Consider the following 24470-nt stretch of genomic DNA (forward strand, 5'->3'; position numbering starts at 1 on the left):
AGTCAATTATTCATATTCATAGTGTGTGCTGTGGTGAATTATCTGAATGTTCAGTCTGCAGCTGTGTATCTACAAACTCACCACTGGGGGACATATAATGTAGAAAGCCGCTAACTAACTGGTTAGACTAAGTGTGTAAAGAACAAGAGACCAACACCGACATCAGTGGTGTGCAGTAGATCACCTGCTGGGTGTCGTCGAACGGTGGCGATTGTAGAATCAGAAAATTACTGCCAATATTCTGAGGATGCGCATCCACTGTGCAAGGCCTGTGTTGGTCTGTTGTGTCCTTCAGAGGAACAAAGTAAGACAAGACAAGCCATCTGCAACAGTACATCTATTGTCACAGGACTTATTGAACATTGCCTTCAGTGCTTCCATAGGAACACAAGGCAGGAGGACAAATAACACCCAAATGTGTTAGAATAGATTTTTCTTTAATGTAAGTGCAACCCATTTCACCAGGAGCCAAATGCAAACAAAAGGAATTCCTTTGTAGTCTTGGTAAAATAATTAATCTCCCCACAGCTAAGGCAGGGAAGTCCTCAGGGTGATCTGGGTTTGGGGCTAGGACATAAGCCTGGAGAGAAGCACAACAGGACATATGAACATGAGTGGTGTTAGGGGATAGGATTATAATACATTTTTTACATTTTAGTCATTTAGCAGACGCTCTTATCCAGAGCGACTTACAGTAGAGTGCATACATTTTATTACATTTTACATACTGAGACAAGGATATCCCTACCGGCCAAACCCTCCCTAACCCGGACGACGCTATGCCAATTGTGCGTCGCCCCACGGACCTCCCGGTTGCGGCCGGCTGCGACAGAGCCTGGGCGCGAACCCAGCCCAGCCTGGGCGCGAACCCAGAGACTCTGGTGGCGCAGCTAGCACTGCGATGCAGTGCCCTAGACCACTGCGCCACCCGGGAGGCACATACATAATACATGTACAGTACTTTTCATGCTCCTAGAAAGAAGTTTCTTCACCTCACAAAATGTGTTATGGTTGTCTAAAAATAATTTTGTCTGTTTTTTACCGAGACATTTTCAAAAACCCTTGCCTTTGGTGTTCACTTAATAGAACTGCTCTGCTCTGTATAAAACTAATATAAAAAGCCTCTGCCCATATGTAGTTGGTTTCCAGCATATTTTCTAAAGGATAGGATACCTACCCTCTGAGTCTTCTCTGCTCTCTCAGGGTGACTAGTCGTCCCCCCTTTCTCCCCCTTCGACTGGGGCGCTGCAGGCTGCCAAAGTTGAACTTCAGACGGGAAGTGATATCACTGGCAGACCTGCACAGACTGGAGAAGTGGCTGTCCTCTTCCTCAACAGACTCCGCCTTTGTGTTCTAGTGGAAGAAATGCCAAATATGAGCAACAATAGAAACACATGAACTTAAACACAAATAAATGCCTAATTGTTTATCCATTTATGGTCCTGCCAAAGATCAATCTCTGCAGCACTAATCTGAATCACTCACCTCAATGCGTTTGGACTTTATGCCTTGGACGGCACCTTGCTGTCCAGCTTACAGAGGTTAAACTCCGCCTTGGGGCGACTCAGCTTCTGCAGGGCCTTCCACTCATCCAGAGACACTTCTCCCTCTGACTCTGATGGTCTGTGATGAATGGGAGGGATGTATAATAAACACATTACCACTACTAAAAATATAACTATACACCTGTTGCACTATGCATCTTCCCAGTATCAATCAATGTTATTACCTCCAGAAATTGTTGAGTGCATGTGTTGTATTCACTGGTTCCCCCCATCTATTGTGTGTGTGTGTGTGTTGGTTATCCTATCCTCGTGGGGAACTAAAATCCCCAATTGTCCCCACAAAGATAGTCAAACAAGGAAAACTCTCCCTCATGGGGACATTTCAAAGACTATTTTAAGTTTAGGGGTTAGGTTTAGTGTTACAATTAGGGTTAGAATTAGGATAAGGGGTTAGTGGTTAGGGTTACGGGTTAAGGTTATGGTAAGTTTTAGGGTTAGGGAAATAGGATTTTAAATACAAATTAATTGTCGGTCCCCATGAGGATACAAGAACATAATGTGTGTGTGTGTGGTTTGGTTTGGTTTTGCTATCCCTGTGGGGACCAAAAGCCCTCACAAGGATGGTAAAACAAGGACATTTTGGAAAAGTGGAAACATTTCTCCGGTCCCCACAAGGAAAAAGTCTATTTAAGGCTTATGGGTTAGGTTTAGGGTTAGGCTTACAATTAGGGTTAGGGTTACAATTAAGTTTAGGAGTTAGATTTAGGGTTAGGAGTAAGGGTTAAATTTAGTTTTAGGGTTTGGGGTTAAGATTAGGTTTAGGGAAAATAGGATTTTGAATGGGATGAAATGTTTTGGTACCCACAAGGATAGTGAAACAAATGTGTGTGTGTTTGTGGTGTGTGGTGACTCCGCCTCAGGTGGGATTCCTCCTGCATCAGGAGTCACGTCCATCCCTACATCACTACATTCCTACATCACCACATCCCTACATCACTACAGTGGAGAGAATAACCATGCTAAATCATCCATCACCAATTTTAAAATTGCACTTTGTGCATTCTACTATTACAACTTTCAAGAGTAAGTTTAAAGTTGGACTGAGTTCCAAATGTATTATTATTATTTATTTATTTGGAGGGGGGGGGGCATAGTATGCTTAGCCTAGCCTACATAGGCTATATGGAGGCCACACTTGCACTGCAGAAAAACTACTGTAGTGTCATGTTCAAGAGGAAATTAGAACAGCACATGTTATATTTACAGAGGAACTATTGGTGCAGTCGTCTACTTTTGTGGATAATTTTTTTTTGGTGGGGTGCTGCAGCAAACTTCCTTTAAAACTGCAAAATGTTCTCTATGCTGAAAATGTACTTTAAAACTGACATTTTTCTCTCAGCTGTCAAGGGGGTGCCACAAAAAAAAAATGTGACCACGTGGTGGGGGGGGGGGCTCCCACCAAGCGGGTGAAAAGCCCTGACACAATCTCACCTGTTTAGAAAGCCCTGACACAATCTCACCTGTTTAGAAAGCCCTGACACAATCTCACCTGTTTAGAAATCTCTGACACAATCTCACCTGTTTAGAGAGCCCTGACACAATCTCACCTGTTTAGAAAGCCCTGACACAATCTCACCTGTTTAGAAAGCCCTGACACAATCTCATCTGTTTAGAAAGCCCTGACACAATTGCACCTGTTTAGAAAGCCCTGACACAATCTCACCTGTTTCAGAAAGAGTTGCTATTAAAATATTTGCCATACAACCTCCGTTCACAATTTATGCTTACATTTTGCTCATATTTCATCACAGAAAAACATATTATGCATGGGATCCGATGTGAGGAGGCACACCAACCAGAAGGGGGAAAAGGAGGCAACACACACTGTCTGTTGAACTTTATTTCCTTTACACATGTAGGCCTACATGTCCGCAAATATCCCATAAGAGCCATGTGCACATACAACCAGTAAAGTAAAGTAATGAATCTGTTTTCATTATCTTTTTAAAAACGTTACAATGCCAGTCTTACATTACAAACAGTCCTCTGATAAACAACAGGTTAATTTAATTTACTAGGCCTAATGTAATAGGCAAATACTTGTATAGTGTAGGATTATTCTACTAGGCATAGGTTTTAAATGACTGACTGCAACCTTATTTTCAGTTTCATTTCCTCTCTGGTGGCTTGATTAGGCCTACCCAGTGTTGCCAACTCATTTTCAGGGTAAGTTGCTAGAGGCAGGTTGATTTGTTGCTAAAAGTTGCGAAATGACGTTACACAATAACGTTACTCAAATTGACTGGCCATCTCGGCAAAGAATATGATTTGACATTTGTTCAGGTACAGACTTCCACTCTTTTCTGTACTTCTGGCTGTACAATTTTGATTGAGACATGTTAATTGATGTAAGTTATGTTCAAGATCAAACATTCGTGACCAACTATATTCATTGGGTTAGGCTCGTCGACTGACTGACTGCTGTTGCAGTCAGCCAACAATGATTTGCAATTTGCTGAAATTGCTGCTGCCTGTGCACGAGCTGAGCGCCTGCTGCTGACGTCACTCACAATGCACTTTTGCAGCCAGTGACGTGTGTTGTGACTGAGTGTGTGTGACAGAGAAAATCGTTTTTGTGTCATTTAGAGGGAAAATGCGTGCATTTTAGCGTTTGAATAACTTTTCAAAAGTTGCTAAAAGTTCCAAATACATTTTTAAAAGTAGCTACATTTGTTGCTAGATGCTATTTGAAAAAAAAGTTGCCAGGGTAGTCTGAAAAATTGCTAAATCTAGCAACAAAATTGGTCTGTTGGCCTACCTACGTAACTTTGGCGCCTTTGACTCACCCGTTCCCTTTAAATCGTTCCAAAAATGTAATAATATAAACAAACATAGGCTACTTTATGCGTGGGAGAGGCTTCTGATCCGCAGCGGTCCAATCCCAGTCCACTGTAAAAATGAACCGCCCTTCATTGCTATTGGTTTAAGCATCTCAGTGTCTGGAGCGGTTTTATGCGTTATGCACATTGGTTCAATCTGCTGTCAATCTGTAAAGGCGCGCTCTAGAACGTTTAAAACATTCATTGGATAAAAAGTAGCAACCAATGAGCGTACTTTGAACGTTCCGATGATGACCATTGGTTACTGTGTTGCTCTCGTTCGGATTTACCTCATGCTTTGACCCTTGTAATAGGTTATTTCCCATACATGTGGTAGGAGGATTTAATTTACCTTCAACTGATTTGTCAAATGAACCGCCCAGGCGCGATTTGCAACGCGGGAAAGACTTCCAGAAGTAGGAGCTGTATCCACATTGACCTTGTGAACATCGGACTTTCTATTTTTGTAAATTAATGAATATTTGTGCAATTTTTAATACGGAATTGTGGCGCGGTTGTCTACGTCGCTGGAAATGAAGAATATTTTCACTCCTGATTGAGTAGCTGAATTTGGTGGGACACTTTCAGACGTATAGCTGCCTAACCCAACTTCTGTTAGAAGGCTATTTTGCTAACGTTAAGCTACTTGATAAAAACGCGTTTAGCCTATCTTTAGATGACAAAGTGATTCCTGAACACCATTGTGATACAATTTGAGATGTTATCAGTTTTGAACAAATCGGTCTTCATCTCAGCGATGGCCGAGAACAAGCACCCTCAAGTAATTTTTTGCAACGACTCCCCAAAGAGGGTTCTGGTGTCTGTGATCAAGACCACCCCGATCAAGCCCAGGAAGTGCGCGTCCCTGATGCCGACCAGCCCTGGATTCAGCGACTTCATGGGATACCCGTGTGGGTGGGGGGAGAACGCCCATAATGTGAGTCTGAGCCCTGGCTCGGTGAACGGGGCTGCCTCACCTACGGGGACCAACACCGCCAGCGAGGCTGACCTGGCTGCCTTCTCTGACCAGTTTAAGGTAGGATAAGTTGGAGGTTGTTGTTCAAGTTGTTTACCCTAATAACGTTGCGTTGAAGTTGAAATCATATCTAGTAGGCTAGGATAGTTTTACTGACTAGAAAGTAGCCTATACAAATAGCCTACTTAGACTTTGCATTAATTATGTGTCTGTTAGTATACCGTAATAAATGCATGAGCATATTTGCATGTAACTTTCAGTTGTTTTTTGTATTTAATATTTTTGCAATGAATGATAGGTTACATTGTTTCAACTTTACAATATAGATGATCATGTTACATTCATCGGAAAGGCCAGATACAAATTAACTTTAGGCTACACTGAATCATTGAATGACGCAAAAAGAGAAATGTAATCTAAATCATTGTCGTTTTTTTTAATGAAACGGCAACTAGGAAAAGTGTTTTAGAAAAACGCCCGCGCGCACGGTGTGACATGATGAATTTTAAAACCCCAGTCACTTCCTACAGTAACATCTGTCACACGTGATGTCACCTCGCGCGGCAAAAAATTTTTTAACCGGATGTGCATGGAATGATGAATACATGCACCTTGCTACAATGTTTAACTGCTTGTGGCCCTGGCACCATTCATTTGTACCAAACAAACAAATATCCCTATTTGACAATGATCATCAAGTTGATTTATATAATGTGTGGCAGCAATGATTTGAAGTTGGAATTAGAAATTGAGGGAACTTTTGCTTTGAATGAAGCCGTTCATAAAGCATCAGTATAAGACGACATAACAACTAGTTACTGTTTTAGTAAAACAAACATTGCTAGGGGAATAATGCAGCATTCCAAACTGAAAGTATGAGGTTGTAAGTCTACATTAAGTATTCAGAGAGTAAAGAAGGATGCATTTATTAATTTAAACTGTAGTTAACTTTGTTTCCTCTTTGTTTTCAGGACGGTATTCGGCGTGGCCGCCCGCGTGCTGACACTGTCCGCGAGTTGATCAATGAGGGGGAGAGCTCCTCCAGTCGCATCCGCTGCAACATCTGCAATCGTGTGTTCCCCAGAGAGAAGTCCCTACAGGCCCATAAGAGAACACACACAGGTGAGAGCAGAGCACAGATGGCCCTGACACACAGACAGCCAGCCTACATTTTAGTCATTTAGCAGACGCTCTTATCCAAAGCGACTTACAGTAGAGTGCATACATTTTATTACATTTTTACATACTGAGACAAGGATATCCCTACCGGCCAAACCCTCCCTAACCCGGACGACGCTATGCCAATTGTGCGTCGCCCCACGGACCTCCCGGTTGCGGCCGGCTGCGACAGAGCCTGGCCGCGAACCCAGCCCAGCCTGGGCGCGAACCCAGCCCAGCCTGAGCGCGAACCCAGAGACTCTGGTGGCGCAGCTAGCACTGCGATGCAGTGCCCTAGACCACTGCGCCACCCGGGAGGTACCAGGACACTATGCTGTTCCCTGTGTTGCAACCTGCATTTGGCGGAACACCAAGACTCCCGCCACCCAGGTCATCGACTGTTCCTTTGGCTACCACCCGGCAAGCGGTACCGATGCACCAAGTCTGGAACAAACAGGACCCTGAACAGCTTCTATCCCCAAGCCATAAGACTGCTAATTAGTTAGTTAAATAGTTAACCAAATAGCTACCCGGACTATCTGCATTGACCCTGCACATCGACTCGGTACTGGTACCCCGTGTATATAACCAAGTTACCGTTACTCATTGTGTATTTATTCTTCGTGTTAAAATGTTTCTATTATTTCTAAATGTTTCTGTCTGCATTGTAGGGAAGGGCCCGTAAGTAAGCATTTCACTGTTAGTCTACACCTGTTGTTTACGAAGCATGTGACAAATAGCATGTGGTTTTAGTTCAACTCCCCATCTGTGTTCTCTCTCAGGGGAGAGGCCATACCTGTGTGACTACCCTGACTGTAGCAAGGCTTTTGTCCAGAGTGGCCAGCTAAAGACCCACCAGCGTCTGCACACTGGAGAGAAGCCCTTTGTCTGCTCTAAGAAAGGTGAGCACACAACTAGATCGTCACTTTTGTCCCTTTACATAGGTGGTACCTTGAGACCTTTCATATAGATGGGGTGCAGAATCTACCAAATGGAAAAGCATTGACACTAACTCGGATGTTACTGTTACCTCCGCAGCCTGTGGCAGTCGCTTTACCCACGCTAACCGGCACTGCCCAAAGCACCCGTATGCCCGTTTGAAGAGAGAGGACCCCAAAAAGGGACCAGGCAAGGCCCAGTCTGTGGACAATAAGGCTGTGGCAGAGTGGCTGGCAAAGTGGGTGGCTCTGGAGGGAGGGAGGACAGGCAGATCAGATGGATAGTAAAAACTAGTAAACAAATCAAGCGATCTCACCCTGTTCTGCACACCCCAATACTCACCATATCCCCCCCTTGTCTCTGTGTTGTGGCAGGTACTGGCAGACCCGTGAGCAGCGTGCCCCTGTGCCCACCAAGGGGAAACCCCAGGGCACGGGTGGGGTGGAGGACCAGGAGCAGCAGGACCCCCGGGAGTTTCTCCAATCAGACGAGGAAGAAGAGGAGGATCCAATGGAGGAAGAGAAGGGCAACGGGGGCGGGGCTGCTAGGCGGCGTCTCCAAGAGCAACGGGAGCGTCTTCATGGTGCCCTGGCGCTCATTGAGCTGGCTAATAACCTGTCTGCCTAAATCCCCGCCCACATCCCAGTCCTGAAATCTTCCCCAGTCAATCCCCTTCTGCCTCCCTACGCAGTATGCTTGGGATAGAAGTTTGCCTGTAGGGAAAAACATCTAGGATAAGCTTACCCTCCCCAAATACTTAACCATTAATGGGGGGGGGGGGGGGACGCTAAGCTGACCTTAGATTAGTATGTGGAGGGAACCTCCACCTGCAGTGTGGGGCAGGCACAAGCTTAAAGCACCTTATCCAGCTTCCAATGTTACCTTATTGGGCTGCTATGATTGTAGATGTCATTATTTGATGAATGTTTTTACTCTCCTCTGCCTTCTAAAGAAAAGAGGAGAGAGGAACTTTGAATGTTTTTGCTGTTGTTTTGTTTGCACTTTGGTGGTAACGAGTTATTTGCCGTCTTTTACTTCGGGAACTTAAGCATATTGTGTGCTTGTGATTGTGTGAAGCATATTGTGTGCTTGTGATTGTGTGAAGCATATTGTGTGCTTGTGATTGTGTGCGTATTCGTATAATGGATGTATATGTGGATTCGGCTCAGATGGAAGGAGTGGTACAGGGTGCGTTCAGACGTAGGATAACTTAGGTGTATCTAAATGCTCTGATCTGGACTGTGACAGGATACAGTAGGTGGAAAAGCAATGCGGTGGAAGCCTATCAGGGGATCTTGCTTCCACCTGTCTAGTTCTTTCAGATCAGTGCAGATGAAGGAGAGTAGATGAGGGGAGGAAGTCACTGTAGAGACGATTGGGATGCAACCCACTGTTAGAAGAAGAGGTGGCCATTGCAAGTCCAATCTAGAGTAGTAGCTAGGCACAAGCTTTCACATGAATCCAAGCTCTGACACCTTCACCTGTCAAACGAATCCCACCCAGACCTGTAGCTCTAACCCAGGGGAGGGACAACTCGGGTCCCGGAGAGCCGCAGAGTGAGCAGATTTAGCTCCATCTCAGCTCTTAACAAACCCGATTCAAATGGTGATCTTATCATGGCCATTTAGACCAGTCGACCCGGGTGTGTTAGAGCTATGGCTGTGCAGGCGTTGACCGTCCCTGCTCTAACCAAATCACATCGCCGGACAGAAGGAAGAGGAAGACATGCAGAGCCAGGGTATGTAAAGTCAGAAGTGCTGCCATCTTTTATATTAAAAGATGCTAGCTGATTGGAGATACGGACATGGTAGCGCCATTGGGGGTGTATGAACAAGTCTTCTCTGCAATCAACGCTTCATAGGTATTTATTTCATCATGTTTATTTGACATTATTGATGACAACGATTTGCTATCACAAGCTTTCTCCGAGTACGGACATACTGAGTAATTCCACTGAAGAGTTTATTGATCATGTCCTTCCTCAGTGATTTAGTATCTATCCATGTCAACTAATAGCAATTAGAATGTCACTCACCTTTGCAGCAGAACTTGTATCTATCTGCTATTAAGTTTTGCCTTTATTGATTAAGTTTGCAGTGTAACGTTTCCACTTATTAGACCGGTCTAGAGAAATGTCTAGAGGATGTAATGATTGCTTGGCGTTGGCGATGTTTTATTATTTGTTAGCAACACTACATCTTTTAACATTGTGTAAAGGTTTTATGATCAATGGTCAATTGTTTTTAAATTTATGTTTCGGTTGTTTGATTAGGTTTGTGCTTCTCGCAATACCCAGATCCTTTATTGGCCATATGTGATTAAATATGTTGTATCCCACTGGGACACAAACTGGTTGAATCAATGTTGTTTCCACAGCATTTCAACAACAACAAAAATGCAACGTTATGACGTTAAATCAATTTGGAAAACTGATTGGATTTACCAAAAGTCATTAACATTAAGGAATTTTGGTTTGTATTTTTTTCAGCCAACTTTTAACCAATGACATGGTAAAAAAAAAAAAAAAGATTTCCCTTTGAATTCACTTTACTTTACAATTCAAACAAATGTAAATAAAACTAGACTTTGAATGGACCACACTGTCCAGTGGGATAACATGTCCTATAAATCTTTTAATAGAGTACAGGTTCAACTGGACGACAGTTATTATTTGATAGTCAAAGCACCAAATTATGTATAATGTATATATCTTGTTTTTCTAACTCTTTGTTTATTATTTGGTTTCAAAATGTTTCGTTGGTTAATATATTCCCTAACTTGTTTGTTAGAAAAAGAGAAGGGGAAAAATGACTGCACACGATCTACAGTACAAGAGCTTGAAGTTCATGTGTAGATGATTGTGAAATTCACTTTCTCTCCCACCGTGTTAAACAGACCATAGTCAGAATTGGTGTGTTTTAGGCCTTGATAGGAAATGTTCTGACTTGCTCTGTGGAGATGACATTGTTGGTGTTTAAAGCAGAGATTCTCTTTATAGGCAGTCCACTGTTGGTACTTGTTGGTCTTCAATAAACATCATCGTTGATCATGATCTAGGAGCTAGTTTCATTTCTTCACGTTTATAGTTAGGTTCATTGATTGGTAAGAGCTGCATCACTAAACTAGTTTATGTTCTCATTGAACATACAACTCTATACACTACACTTACAGTATGTCTTTCAGTCACACACATTGGTTTCAAGAGGTGGTTAGTAACTACTAGTGGCCATTGCTATTTACATGTGTAATAATACATATAGTATTGCTATATGGATGTTTAATAATACATATAGTATTGCTATTTACATGTGTAATAATACATATAGTATTGCTATATGCGTGTGTAATAATACATATAGTATTGCTATTTACATGTGTAATAATACATATAGTATTGTTATTTACGTGTGTAATAACACGTATAGTATAGCTAAACCCTTGACAAGACAATTGAATTGCCGGTTTCAACTTGCAACACAAAATAATGAACATTGGTCAAAAATATGATTATAATTTAACATAATGATAATTTAAGTCTACAAAATGTTATAACTTTTGCTCCACTATGAAGGCAGTGTTTACTGCTTACAGTACAGAAAAAGAGACTACGGCATCATGTCTCACCTGGTTCATCACAGGTTTATTCACTTATTTCACAGGGAGTCTGTCTATGGAATCGTCCATCATGGGAATGATCAGCTGATCCTTGTTTCCTTGTATTCCGCTTTCATCGCTTTGGGATGGTTTGCTGCTGCTGTGGAACGTCAGGTAGGAATACACAAGTCCCCCTGATATACTGACGAGAAGAGAGAACTATAGAGTTGGACATTGGCAATAACTTCAACAGAATGGCATAGCAACAGTGTTCTTGAGCTAATGTGTCACGACTTGGAAACTCATCCGCTCTTACCAAATATTCAACCCCAGGAAGTTTGTCCATGAAAACAGGTAGTCTCCACCTAAAAACATGCCGATGTAGGCCACAGCAACGTTCTGCGGAAAACAATTGATCTTGATACACTAGTTGCCTTGGCATGATATTCATGGATATGTGGACTCGTGAGAAGGACATGATCAGAAGAGGATTGTGCATTTAAAAACATTTTGTTCCCCCCCATTTTGTGCTCACTGAACCTGACCCAGCTGTGTCAATACAGCCCCGAAATGTTAGGAACAAACATATTGACCCACATGTTACTGGTCCACATGTGCTCTTCTTACCTTAATTGCTCCCACCACCGTGGTGGTCAGTGCAGAGTTGTAGTGGCTACACAGCACTATGGAATACATCAGCACAAACCTTAAACAGAGGCGCAACATTTTTATCATGGTATACTTACATTTCATATGATTTTTATGATTATTATTTATTATTATTATTATTATTATTAGACCACCACCCCCTAGTAGGGGCCTTTTGTTTTTTTAAACATAGATTTATTTTTCAAGTTCAAATATACATTATAGAACACCATGTGAACGATCATACTTTTTGGAAGAAAAGAGAAAGAGACATAAAAATAAACAAAATAAAGAAGAATAGAAATTCAAAAAATTAAGTTTAAAAATAAAACATCCGTAAAAGGACCAAAATAAGTAATAATACTAATAATTACAGGAGTTTATTTCAGTGTCATTAAATGAAGGGAATTATTCTACAAACATATGTCCCTCTTTTTGTCTATACAGTTATTGGGCAAGGTACAATCTGTTGGGAGTCCATTTCGACAGAAAAGTATCCATCTTTAGTTGCAACCTGGCTGTCATATTTTCCATAATTGACCATTTTTTCCCGTTGACTTACAGTTGGCGGCTGTGGTTTAAGCCAATTGAACATAATCATTTTCTGTGCAATCACTAACAGTGACCTTAATATGTACAGTTGTTTTTTTTATCTTCCAGGTTACAAGGTATTATACCCCTAATAAAATGAACATTGGTTCCAGTGGTAACTCAATGTCTAGGATTGTCTTCACTTCTTACTTTTTTTAATGCTCTTCCAGAACCCTTGTAACTTTGGACAGTACCAGAAGATGTGTGTGTGGTCTCATATTTTTCAACACAGCGACTCCAACAGTGCTGAAGCTGTTTGATCAAATGTTCGATATCAACAAAGGTGTTTTAAAGTATCTCATCTTCACTTACCAGTCAAAATCCCTCCACGCTGGGCTACTATTGCATTTGTGACTACTTTCACAAATTCTCTCCCATGATTCATCTTCCACCACCACATTCATTTCTAGTTCACATTTTCCTTTTACATCCCACGTGTGTTCAGAAGTGGTCATTTGAAACCTTTTATGTAACTGAGACACCTCTTTTCTGGCTGCTATTTGCCCTTCTAATATGTTTATGAAATATTGCTCTACAATGAATGGTAGTAGGGGCCTTTTGCATTACTTTTCTTAATATGTTCTAAGATTTGTTAGGGGAAGTTGTGTCGGCAACGATTGAGCCCAATGGGACAACATCATGGCTAAGGTGGGACGTGTCTCAGTGTTCTGCTCCGCCTCCGGTTGTTGAGGAAGGATATCCTCATGGAGACTACACTTCCTTGAGACACATCTTGCTCTTACAATGTTGAACCACAACATATCAAATTACAGAAGTGGAATAATCCCCCTTTAACAGCCATGTAAAAAGGGATACGCTGCCGGTTTCTTTTTGAGTCATTTGTACACTGACTTACCCCATGAGGCAGGAAATAAGGAAGCAGGAAACAAAGGGGGCATTCAACCAGTGTTCATATGTGATGGCCTGTCAATGGAAAACAAACACACAGACAGCGGGTCAGACAGACAGACAGACGGGAATGAACTGATCCTAGATCTGTGGCTAAAAGCAATGCTTATCCTGAGAAAACAAGAAATCCATTTACCTTGTGTAAATCCCCAGTAAATGCACTTGCCAGAAGAGTTGGGATGACGATGATGAATGCATTGTAAAATAAGATCCCATATTTTCCAAGACCCTTTAAAGAAATAGAAAACTTTATTTCATGTGAATCCCGAATTACGCAAAACACTTCGCTTTTCAACTCCTCAAATGTTCAACCATAAGAGGAGAGTGTTGCTGGAGCTTAAAGATCCAGTGATCCACAGTAGAGGCAGGTTACGCATTTTGCAGTGTTTACTTTAAGGGTGGGCATCCAAACAAATGAATCAACGTCACGTAGCCTGGCCACGTTTAGGTGAGTCATTATCCTGCAAATTCAGACCCTATACATTGTAAGCAATAGAACACAGGTGACTCTTTCAGCAACACCTCACTTCACCTTTCCTCACTTGGCTGGAATGTAAACATGCAGGATGTAAATGTATCGATTGTTGCAAAACTAAAGACTAGATTCATTCAACCTGCCGTATAAATATGTATGTATTCTCCTGTGCCTCTTTAAGAATCTCTTAAATCTAAAAACTGGAAGTATCTACCTGTAAGGAGAATGTAGTCCAGGTGCTTGGTATTGTCACAATACCCAGAACCATTCTGCGATTATTTATTTGACGGCGGGTAAAAAAGGTATGTTTACGCGCTGAAATCAATTCTTTATCCCTTCTTAATTGCCCTGGTCTACATGTTGATAGGGAAAACAGATGGAGGACATATAGTGTGGCTACAATGTGTCCCACCTCAGTTCCCAGCTTCTTCTTGGTGTACACACCACTGGCAGCAGTGAAGACATCATTAAGCAGAATGAACGTGTAGGCCTCTGCATCAAAGGCCAAGTCAGAGCTATTGGAGAAAATAAGTAGTACATTTTATTCATAATGGTAATTAAGATAATCAGTGATTCCTTTGAAGAACTATAGATGTTTTCAGAGGTAATATCTGAAGGAGGGTAGCTCACCGGACAGGAGTATGTTAACAGTGTGAAAGTGTATTAGTAGCATATCAGGGTTGGCAATCTATTGGACCTACCTGGCAGCCACCAAAGCTCCAAAAACTATGGCCAGAACACTGTAGATAAGACGATTAGGGAATGTTTTTCTGGAGAGGAAATGTGAATGAACATGTTAATACTTCAAGGCTGAACTGTAAACTTTAAGGCTGAACTGTAAAAGATGAGCAGTTATTACAGTGCAGTAGACATGTGGGAAAATGGCCACAAACCTCAATAGCCTTGCTTCCATGATCATTGTCATCAATATGGTGAACTTCCTTAATACTGTGAACATGGGTAAGCTGTACAAGGATCAATCAATCAATCATTAATATTTGATCTGCTTTTTTATAAATGCATTTGTCACAAAGTGCTTGGCGCCCAGGCCTAAGTTCCTATGAGTAGGGAGTGTTGTTTAAATTGTACAGACTGTAATTGAGATGATATCTGAAACGAATGCATTACGTTTCACTCATGCATTTAGACTCCATTGTACCTTAACTTCTTTGTACTAGCCAGTCCTGTTATGTGGTTTCCAACATACAGCAAAGGTAGTGGGAAGATCTGTATGTCCAGAATGTATTAAATTAATTAAATCAAGATTATTACATTGACATGTTGGCAAATGGCCCCACCAAATTTTTTTTTTAACATTGGCTTCTTTTGTGGCTCATTGTGGTTCACCTTTTGTTGTATGTATCTGTGACAGACAGAATATGAAAATAAAGGGAAATCACTTACTTTGACGAAAACGCTTCTGTCAAAGTCTTGGAAGTGAACTGTTTGGTTCATTTTAGCAAAATAGAGAATGAGGATTGTAGTAGTCATCTGAAAAAAAGAAGAAAAAAAAGAAGGGGGGATCAATATTTATGAATAGATGGCAATTCCACACTCAATGATGTAGTTGATGTTACGCTACTGATAATGGTCAGTTCTTATTTCATCAACAGTTTGATTTGGTTATGATACGGGAAGGTAACCTGATCCTACATCTGCGGTGCAACTTCTACCTCAAGAATCCTGAATTGAGATACAGAATAGCCTACCTGGCCAATTCCTAGAAACATGTAGGAGGGAAATCTAAAAGCAAGGAAATAAATGTTATTGGATAATCAAGATGTCAAGATGTAGCCTATAAACAATACAATGCAGAAGGTAACCCATGATAACTGGCTGCCTGTTTGAGCCTCAAATTGTCATGTTAATTTAGCATGTTATTTGTTGAACCTCTGTACACAATAATTGCAGTGACGAAACGACCTTACCTGTAGTTTGTGAGAATCGTTTTGTTCACAACAATGATCAAAAAAGAACTGACAGCGTAGAACGCAGCAGATAAAAACTTTAACCGTACGGAATGTTCGGATTCTGGTAAATTAGCTGAGGTAGACATGGCAGACATTAGTTCAAGAATAGTTGTTATCGCAAAAATATATATAATGATCTCGGTTGCTTTCACTTAGGCTTTGTCGCGATCATTTGGTAAAAGGGGAGGACGTTAATTAGAGTGGGCTGGGACTGTTCAAACAGGCAAAAATTTGCGAAGGGAATTACATAATTCTGGAAGATTATAAACAATATCTTTACTTTTACTTTTTGCATAGAAGGGAGGAGATATACGTTTAGTGCCAAATATAGACGTTATGCCATTTTGCCGGAATCATGTTTGATTATTCACAATTCATTTCCATGCATGGTCAATTTTTTAAATTTTTTTAAGTAAAATGACATGGAATTTCAATGACTGCCTGAAGTACGACTAACTATAACACACACACAGTCACACAGATAAGGATTTATGTAAATATAATAAATCAAGGGAAAGGGAAAGGGGATCTGAATACGGGGATTGCTATGATTATTTTATTGCACCATAACACAGTAGTTCACGATTTATTACCTGTTCCAGCTGTAAAATTCTCACTGTCATGATTCATCTTCAAAATGAAGGCAAGTGGTTGTTAATTCCTTTAGGGGACGCCATTGTGTCATTTTGTTTTATAATGCTACTCTTGCAGCCAGTAACTTTGCACCTCTCTTTTTGTAGCCTGGGACCAGATATCTGGTCTGGTCTGGTCCCAAATGGGATATCTGATCTGGTCCCAGGTTAGATCAACCTGTAGGCTGCAGGCTGGCAGAGAGCTTGGGAGTCAAAAGTGTTTGTCCCCTCCCTAATCTCTTTCTATCTGTGTCTGAGTCCACACTTGTATTTTCTCTTGAAGATCTAGAATGAGATAAAGAAGGATTGGACTGTGCTGCAATGAATCTCAATATTCACCCGGAAGTGAAATGGAAATTCAGTGAATAGAACTGAATAATACGATCACAGCATTTCCCATAATATTAGCATACTTGGCTGCTTTTTCAATTTTTTTTTACAAAATCTCAAAATGTTTTTCTGAGTCCATTTGAGTCTACACAGGTTTGTAGGCAGGCGATAGATAAGTGAGTTGACCTGAGCTTTTATACTAAGAGGCTGTGTTTTCCTCTCCTCAGTATCTCTCCCAGGGCCGACTCCAGGCATAAGCGTCATAAACTTTTTTCAATTTATTTAAAAAATTGGAACTCATTCGGTGTCTCAACTTACTGTTGAGATTTAGAATAGTAGAATACGTAAGGTGTAAGTTTGAAATTTGGTTGTGCATCAGCCAGGGGACCTGCATTGATTTTGCTAGTCACGCTCACTGAGATATCATTAATATGGCATAAGTCATGGCAAAATGTGTAGAATTGCAGGACATTCGCTTTAAAACGGCAACATTTTCTCTATGCCCAATGGCAAAATGTGTAGAAATGCAGGAAATTAACTAAGGGGGGGGGGGGGGGGGGGGGCACAACTACTATTGCCTGCTTGGTGCAGGGCCACCCAACCAAATCTCTTAGGGCCTCCTAAAGGCTAGAGCCAGCCGTGGTTTCTCCTCTCTTTGTCTACTTCCTGCTTCTCCAGCCTCACAGACTTAAGCACAGCCTCCACATCTCTCTCCCTGGAAGAAAGGATGGAATACCAAGGTGGGTCTAAATAGTGACTTCCTCTCCTCTCCGTCTAGATTGATGTGAAAGACAGGGACACCTGGGTATCCATCTACCATATTGCTTTCACATGTTTTATGATCATTGCAGATGAAGGAGAGGAGGCATTTTTTGTCATTTAATATATTGTTTTGTTGCTGCTAAACTTTTGTCATTTTGGTCCTGGAGGTAAAGTATCTTCCTAATTAGTAGACCTTTGTTCTCCTCCTTCACATGTGTAGAGTAATCCCTCCAAAGCAGAGGTTACTTGTCTCGTTTATCCGGTCTTTCTCCTCCACCCCTAGCAAGAAATCTATGTGCTTTGGCAAAGTTGCGAATGAGTTCTGTTAAGTAAGGGAAGTCATTTTACTCACAAGCAGCTGGCTTCGCTATGAAGGTCACCTTCCTGGACCTCCTCAGCATTTTCACAGGTCATAGTAACCCACAGACTAATACCACAACCAAACGTCACTCCTCTGTGTGTTCCAGATACACACATCAGTTGTGTTTATTCATATGTGTGCTCATTGATGTTTTCTCTGTATATATGTCTCTGTACGTGCCTCTGGTCCGTACTGGTCTCTGTACGTGCCTCTGTTGTACACCAGAGCTGGTGTGTTAGCAGAATGATTGTGTGTGGTCTTGGTTTAATTGCTGTTGCTAGGTTGTAAAGCAGTGGTCACCAACCCAGGTCCTGGAGAGAGAGATTGTTGGGTGTTTGTCTCAGTCCAGCACTAACACATCAGCTACTCAACAAATGATCAAAAACCTAAATTAGTTGAATCAGGTGGGTTAGTGCAGGGCTATAGCAAAAGCCTGCACACCTCTTCAGAATGAGCGTGACTGACAGTGATCGCAACGCAACCCTTACGAAAAGACTGCATGATTTCACACGTGACAAATCACAGGTTTTGCCCATGTACAATTATATTTCAGATGTGAAATTTCAGATGTGAAATCATGTGAAAACATGTGGTTTGGAACACTTTAAATGTGATGATATTTCACATAACCTTTCACATGTGGATTAATATTTTCACATGATGCCCTGCAAACAAAAATGAGTTGTTAGGATGTCTCCGGAACATAACGAAATAGCCACAGTGTTTTCAATTCACATATTTGACTACATTGTGTATGTTTATACATGAATTATTATTCAAGGTGTCCTCACCTGGGATTTGAACTCACCACCTCTTGGTTCACAGCATTCCAATATTCCTGCTATGCCACCATGTCTGTGTCAATCACTGATTTCATCTGTATTCCTACACTTTGGCCTTCAAAGTAAATCTCAGCTTTGTATAACACGCTCAAGAAAAACTATTATATTTATCATAGTGATTCAGGAGTAGCGTTAAAACAGAATAATATGCTCCAACAACATTAGAACACTATACAGAAAATCCTCAAATTGATGGTACTCTTTTGCTAAGTGCAGAGATATATTATAGGTAATGAATGTGTAGGGGACTGTCACGATCGTTGGAATAAATGGACCAAGGCGCTGCGTGTGTAGAGTTCCACATGTTTTAATAAATGAAACTCACCAAAACAAATACAGAAACAAACGAAACGTGAAGTAATGGAGTGTTCACAGGCACTACACAAAAACAAGATCCCACAAACAACAGGTGGGAAAAGGCTGCCTAAATATGATCCCCAATCAGAGACAACGATAGACAGCTGCCTCTGATTGGGAACCATACCAGGCCAACATAGAAATGAAAAACTAGAATGCCCACCCTAATAACATCCTGACATAACCAAGTAGAGAAATGAAAGGATCTCTACGGTCAGGGTGTGACAGGGACATCTGAGAATGCTTCAAACTTTGTGGCACTACAGAAAGATCAAAGTATCCCAAATAGTGAGTTCAAATCCCAGGTATGGTCATATTGAACATGTTGAATTGAAATGTTCACATGGGAAAACAAAAGACACACATGTGAGGTCAGTTGTTCACATGTAAAATCATATGTATTCAATATAGAGTTCACATGTTAACAGCACTTTCTCACATGTAAGTAGAATAACATGTTTTCAACTTTCACTTGTGAAATTGCATGTGAGCTAAAATGAGCATTTTCACATATGAAAATTTTCTCTGAAAATCTAACTCTCAGATGTGAAAATCAAATTTGCACTTTCACGTAAAAAACATTTTCACATGACAATCGAATTTTCACTTTCACATGTAAAAAACGTTCAAATGTTGTCACGTGTAGTTTCCTGGTATCACATGTTTAAATGTTGCATCTCAAATGTTTTCACATGTGTAGTTTCATGTTATCAAATGTTGCTTTTACATGCTGTCACATGTTATGTAAAACACTAGATCACATGTGAAATTCATGTGGTTTTTCTATAAGGGAATATATTGCAGCTCATACTAAAATCAACAACACAAGAATGTTTTGGGATAAGTATGGATTTTATTTCAGATATCACAGCCCTTGATTATTTATACAAAGTATAAGTAGAAAACAGTTTTGCGAATGCTATAGATTAGTTGGTGGATTACATGCAGAAATGTATTCGACTTTTATTACACACACCACAGGTTTCTGCCTCACACACATAGTAATGCATTTACAAAACTCCTCCAAAACACATAATGATAACCAAGGAAAATGTCTAAAAAGACATGAAAGAAAAGTCAAGCTGCTGCACATTAATCTCAGTTAACCTAGAAGTAAAGTGTTGCATAAATTGGTCAGGTGCCAGTTATGTTTACGTAGTCTGTCCACAAGGGATTAGCCACACATTAAAAAGTTCCCTCACTCCACAGAGCACTAATGCTTTTTCTGTTTTCCGCCCTTTTTTCTCTGCATCCTCTTCAGCTTTCTCTTTACCTTTGGGTGGGCACAGAGCTTCTTCCCTTTCACGTGCAGTCTATGGAAATGGAGGGGAAAAGACAGTCATTGTCTCAGGTCACCATCTGACATAGAGAGTCTTTATTAAAGGCCCTGAACAGTCATTCTGAAAAATACATTTTCTTTCATGGCTAACTACCAGGAAGTATGAAAAGACCGGCTGAGTGAGCAGGGAGCTTATATTCATGACCTCGTCTTTACTGACAGCTTTTTGAAACGCCTTTGTCAAGTAACTTGGATGCAGTGAGTAGCGTTGCAGTAAAATTACCCCCGGCAAATTTGTTGAGACACAAAGCAACTCAAATAACATTGAAATTGCATCAAATGATATAAACAAATGTAATACACATCTCCTGTTTGGCATGTCATTTGTGATGCGATTCACAGCAGCACTGACGGGTGTGTTGACTTGACAACTGCGTCAGTTTTGAACGACCCCCCCCTTTTTGTTCCATGCTAGGTGAAGACCTAGCTAGCCAGAAGCTAGCTAACACCAGACACAGGTGAAAGGGGAAACAAGGCGGTAAGAGATACGAGAGTATCATGTTTCCATTGGTGTATTAACATGAGAATTAAGGTGATGTCACCTTGTCCCCTTAATGATGAAGCTAAGTGTTTGACATGGGGGGAGGGGACCAGTAACTTTATGATAAAATGTTATCAATGTAGAAGTGACAGTCATTTTTCATAATTTGATCATCATACCTTCAAATATCATCCAATTTCATGAAAAACATGATTTTGACTGTTCTGACCTTTAACATAATTTATATCAGACAGTGGAACACTAACACTAGTATGTCATGACAGTTTTCAATGATAGTAAATGTGTAATTGGGATACTACAGTTAGTCTACTCTAGTCAGTACTGTGATGAACTCACACGAGTGCGTTGATCTCACAGGCACCATTGCTTCTCTGCATCTCTGCTCTCTCCACCTTCCTCAGCACATTGGGGGGAATGTCCATAGATGTCGTCACACAGCATTTAGGAATGCCACCTGCAATGTTTACCATCAGTTGTAAGAGTTGCAGTAATAGTGGCCTAAGTGATGGTAGTGGTAGTTGCAGTAGTGGAAGTTGTATTGGTGTACAGATGTAGGATCTTAATATGATCACTATGGTGTTGCTGAGAATTTCCCCACACAGCAGGAAATGCAAACCTGTAGTATATTCAAGGTTTAAAAAGGCTTCAATAGTTGGTAATTTTAGTAATGTATCAACCCCTACAAACAAATGTCCATTAATTACTGTATAATCCACATAATAATTAACATTACCTGTTGCTGCAGGATTATTTTCCTGCTGTAGCAAACTGGCTCAAATCAAGATCATACATCTGTAGTAGTGGCTTCAGTAGGCATGGTAATAAAATAATAAAGTAATAATAATAGTAGTAATAGTTGTAGTAGTACAGGTAGTAGAGTGTTTTTTCAAAGAACAAGGAGTTGGAGAGGTAGCTGAAGTAGTAGTTTAGGTTGCTCCAAGAACCACAGACTAGTAAATTCTCCTTAAACTCAAGTGACCTGTGTTGTTTTAAACTGTGACTATAGAATGACAGTTGAATGACAACCTAGTGGTTGATGAGTATCAACTGAAAGTAAGCTGATCACAACAGATAAAACCCAACAATTATAATCCTGCCTGTGCCACCAAATAAACACTTCTGGGCAATACCATTCAGGGAACATAACTGCCATATGATAGTAACTGCCAATCTCTCTCTCTCTCATTCTCTCTTTCTCTTTCTCTTAATCGCATGTACACACACACACACACACACACACACACACACACACACACACACACACACACACACACACACACACACACACACACACACACACACACACACACACACACACACACACACACACACACACACACACATCACAAGCTTCAGCATTTCCACTGAGCTCGTGTCTCCACTCTCACACAGCCCCAAATAATGAACATTCAAGGCAGCTAGCTACTCATTGAGTTCTATGCAAAGGAGTGATGGTTTGATGACTGACCAATAGATAAAAGTCATTGTTTACTAGGCCACTGCTGTTCTGATTTGTCAAATATCAATATTTGTTTTTCAAGCAAGAACTACTGCAAAATGTTCTGATGATAGAAATTAGAGTGGCAGGGGGCCAGATCCTGAACATTTATTAATTTATAATGGTCCCTTTGATCAATTCTATACATTAATCAAATATTCTGCATATGAATTTGGCTCTAGCATTTGTATGGTTTAAGCTACAAAAGATCATGACCACATTCCCGAAAGCTACGACTCTAAGGAACACCTACGTGCTTTCTGTTTCCATCTCTGATACTCACAAGGACTCTGTTAGAAGGGAGTGTGACAAAAAACGAATCTAATGACTGAGGGAAATTAATTCAAAGCATACTGTACTTCCTTCAGAGTGGAATTTGGCATTACCCGATTTGTGTTATTTATTGAGATTCTTAGTTTTCAGATCATTTTAAAAGGACCTCATTACTTTTAAGAGGCTTTTGAACAAAAAAATGGTGAGCAAGCTTTGCACCTTTATCTTTTCAATGATGATCAAATGATTTGGTTGCACCTCATTGGTTGAGCACCCTCCACTTGTTTCCTACCTCGTTTTAGCAACATTAAATTTGAAGAAAAGTGCTTTATTGGTGGTTGCGTTGCTTTCTTATATAGTTCTTCCAAAGAATAATCGCATGTGGAAAATGTCCGGCCCCTCTGCAATTTACCTTTTGTACATCTGCCCCCCCTAAGAATATAGTTGAATAGACCTGTATTATAGTGTCTTCCTTACCTTCAGTGGTTGTGACGGCCAGAGCACACAGAAAGAGCAGCATCACCATCACTCTAAGATCCATGGTGACAGCGGGAGTGAGAGAGCAAGTGAAACCCATCAGAATTTATACCGAATTCCTCCCCCCTCCTATCGCTGTGGGTTGTTGGTATTGGTCTGGCAGGTTTTAACAGGTTCGATTACTACTACATTTAACTTAATGAAAGACTACAACAACCTCACAATGCTTTGCGAGAGACATCATGTAGAATGGTAGAATGGATAATAGAATATAGGTGGCAAACCAAAAACAGAGATCTAGGTGGAGCAGCCTGGTAAAAGCCAGGGTAAAAGTGGGGGCAGTGCATACCAAACCAACACAGGAAATAAAGGGGGCTATACTGTCAATATAGCGCAAATAATGCAATTTAAGGTTGAGCTGTGTTGTCAACAGGCGTTGATAGAACTCATATCTTTTTCAGTATGTATTTTGTTGTTCCATCAAAAAAGTATGAAAACACCCCTCAGTGAAATTGCTAATAAATCTATTTGCTGATAAATTGAAGAGTTCTATACTCCAACTCTATACTAGTTCCAGACATCTTCACATGGTAGAATTCCCCCTGGGGAATTTTATGGTGTGATACAGTGAGTAGTTGATTGGTTTGTCCAGGAAAACATGCTCAATAAGAGCAGAGCTATCAAAACATAGACGAAGAGTGTTTGTTTAGCACGATGACAGACCTGCTAAATCATCTCAACACTGGTTTGACAGTAGTAAACTGCTAATGACTTGCATATGTTCCACCCCCCTCTCTCACACTCTCACTCACCACAAAGCAATTTGCAATTGCCTTTTTGCAAAATCACATGTGACGACCCTCCCACTCTGTCTTCCGAATTCTTTCTCTTTGCTATTGTTTTCCTTAATAAGATGGGTAGTCAGTGAAATGGAACACACCTGGGCTCGGGTGTGTCCCAGGGATAAATACACCTTTCCCCCATTCATTAGAGAGACTCTCTCCATGCAGACACACTGTATTTTTGGTTGTGGCATTTTGTGGCTTGTTTATTTTGGCACCGCTCAACACCCCACATTATCACTACCTATGCACGCAACCACTCACTTACACTACTGATTACTGCCTACACACACACACCATTGTTAATTGTATATAGTTTACTTTATTTAATAAATATCTTTTTGTTATTCCGTTATCTCTGCGTTGTCTCCCTCTTTGTTACGGGCTACGAGCCGGTTCGTGACACATAGGTGTCTTCTCAAACCTCCTCAGACCAGGTGTCATTTAACCATCAATGCACTTTATAATTAAATATCCAGGTATTGGCTGCACATACCATCCTAGAAAAACTACGCACACACGCACACACGCACGCACGCACACACGCACGCACGCACGCACGCACGCACACACACACACACACACACACACACACACACACACACACACAC

General features: G+C 40.9%; 3 protein-coding genes and 1 long non-coding RNA gene across 7 annotated transcripts; 1 reads left to right on the forward strand and 3 right to left on the reverse strand.

The window, feature by feature from the left end:
• Positions 1–418: 418 nt before the first annotated feature.
• LOC120044289 lies at positions 419–3880 on the reverse strand. Its single transcript, XR_005476540.1, has 3 exons — positions 1486–3880; positions 1178–1353; positions 419–580 (listed from the first exon to the last, which is right to left on the reverse strand). It is a non-coding gene; the product is annotated as an uncharacterized LOC120044289 (long non-coding RNA).
• Positions 3881–4632: 752 nt separating this feature from the next.
• On the forward strand, positions 4633–8239 carry LOC120044281 (zinc finger protein 367-like). The gene is made up of 5 exons (XM_038988890.1): positions 4633–5420; positions 6332–6482; positions 7301–7420; positions 7557–7695; positions 7832–8239. Exons 1-5 carry the CDS (start codon positions 5103–5105, stop codon positions 8082–8084), a joined length of 981 nt encoding a protein of 326 aa, XP_038844818.1. The 5' UTR covers positions 4633–5102; the 3' UTR covers positions 8085–8239.
• Positions 5611–15825, reverse strand: LOC120044259 (UDP-N-acetylglucosamine/UDP-glucose/GDP-mannose transporter-like). 4 transcript variants are annotated; one of them, XR_005476537.1, is made up of 15 exons: positions 15603–15825; positions 15384–15417; positions 15079–15165; positions 14834–14901; positions 14568–14639; positions 14376–14444; positions 14087–14189; positions 13336–13428; positions 13147–13214; positions 11679–11757; positions 11368–11450; positions 11082–11253; positions 7800–8170; positions 7549–7705; positions 5611–6454 (listed from the first exon to the last, which is right to left on the reverse strand). XR_005476537.1 is itself a non-coding variant. In XM_038988880.1 (13 exons), exons 1-12 carry the CDS (start codon positions 15737–15739, stop codon positions 11106–11108), a joined length of 1041 nt encoding a protein of 346 aa, XP_038844808.1. In that variant the 5' UTR covers positions 15740–15825; the 3' UTR covers positions 8258–10407; positions 11082–11105. The 4 variants fall into 4 exon arrangements, 2 of the variants coding, with proteins under 2 accessions (XP_038844808.1, XP_038844801.1); XR_005476538.1 differs by having other exon boundaries at positions 7532–7705; XM_038988880.1 differs by lacking the exons at positions 5611–6454; positions 7549–7705; positions 7800–8170 and adding an exon at positions 8258–10407.
• Positions 15826–19765: 3940 nt separating this feature from the next.
• On the reverse strand, positions 19766–23091 carry ccl27a (chemokine (C-C motif) ligand 27a). Its single transcript, XM_039003246.1, has 3 exons — positions 23018–23091; positions 21106–21223; positions 19766–20241 (listed from the first exon to the last, which is right to left on the reverse strand). Exons 1-3 carry the CDS (start codon positions 23079–23081, stop codon positions 20142–20144), a joined length of 282 nt encoding a protein of 93 aa, XP_038859174.1. The 5' UTR covers positions 23082–23091; the 3' UTR covers positions 19766–20141.
• Between the last annotated feature and the right edge of the window lie 1379 nt (positions 23092–24470).

This window comes from Salvelinus namaycush, chromosome 1, assembly GCF_016432855.1.
Source record: "Salvelinus namaycush isolate Seneca chromosome 1, SaNama_1.0, whole genome shotgun sequence".
Classification (NCBI taxonomy): domain Eukaryota; kingdom Metazoa; phylum Chordata; class Actinopteri; order Salmoniformes; family Salmonidae; genus Salvelinus; species Salvelinus namaycush.

Bases quoted from the DNA above. Each gene is read 5' to 3' on its own strand.
- LOC120044259 (XM_038988880.1), bottom strand. From the start codon at position 15,739: ATGTCTGCCATGTCTACCTCAGCTAATTTACCAGAATCCGAACATTCC. The intron at 15,166-15,383 runs GTAGGCTATTCT...TCTTTTTTTCAG, and splicing joins TGTTTCTAGGAATTGGCCAG to ATGACTACTACAATCCTCAT. The intron at 11,451-11,678 runs GTAAGAAGAGCA...TGTTTTCCGCAG, and splicing joins CGGTGGTGGGAGCAATTAAG to AACGTTGCTGTGGCCTACAT.
- LOC120044281 (XM_038988890.1), top strand. From the start codon at position 5,103: ATGTTATCAGTTTTGAACAAATCGGTCTTCATCTCAGCGATGGCCGAG. The intron at 6,483-7,300 runs GTGAGAGCAGAG...GTTCTCTCTCAG, and splicing joins CCATAAGAGAACACACACAG to GGGAGAGGCCATACCTGTGT. The intron at 7,696-7,831 runs GTGGGTGGCTCT...GTGTTGTGGCAG, and splicing joins GTGGCAGAGTGGCTGGCAAA to GTACTGGCAGACCCGTGAGC.
- ccl27a (XM_039003246.1), bottom strand. From the start codon at position 23,081: ATGGATCTTAGAGTGATGGTGATGCTGCTCTTTCTGTGTGCTCTGGCC. The intron at 21,224-23,017 runs GTAAGGAAGACA...TAAACATTGCAG, and splicing joins GGCCGTCACAACCACTGAAG to GTGGCATTCCTAAATGCTGT. The intron at 20,242-21,105 runs GTGAGTTCATCA...CCATTTCCATAG, and splicing joins TGTGAGATCAACGCACTCGT to ACTGCACGTGAAAGGGAAGA.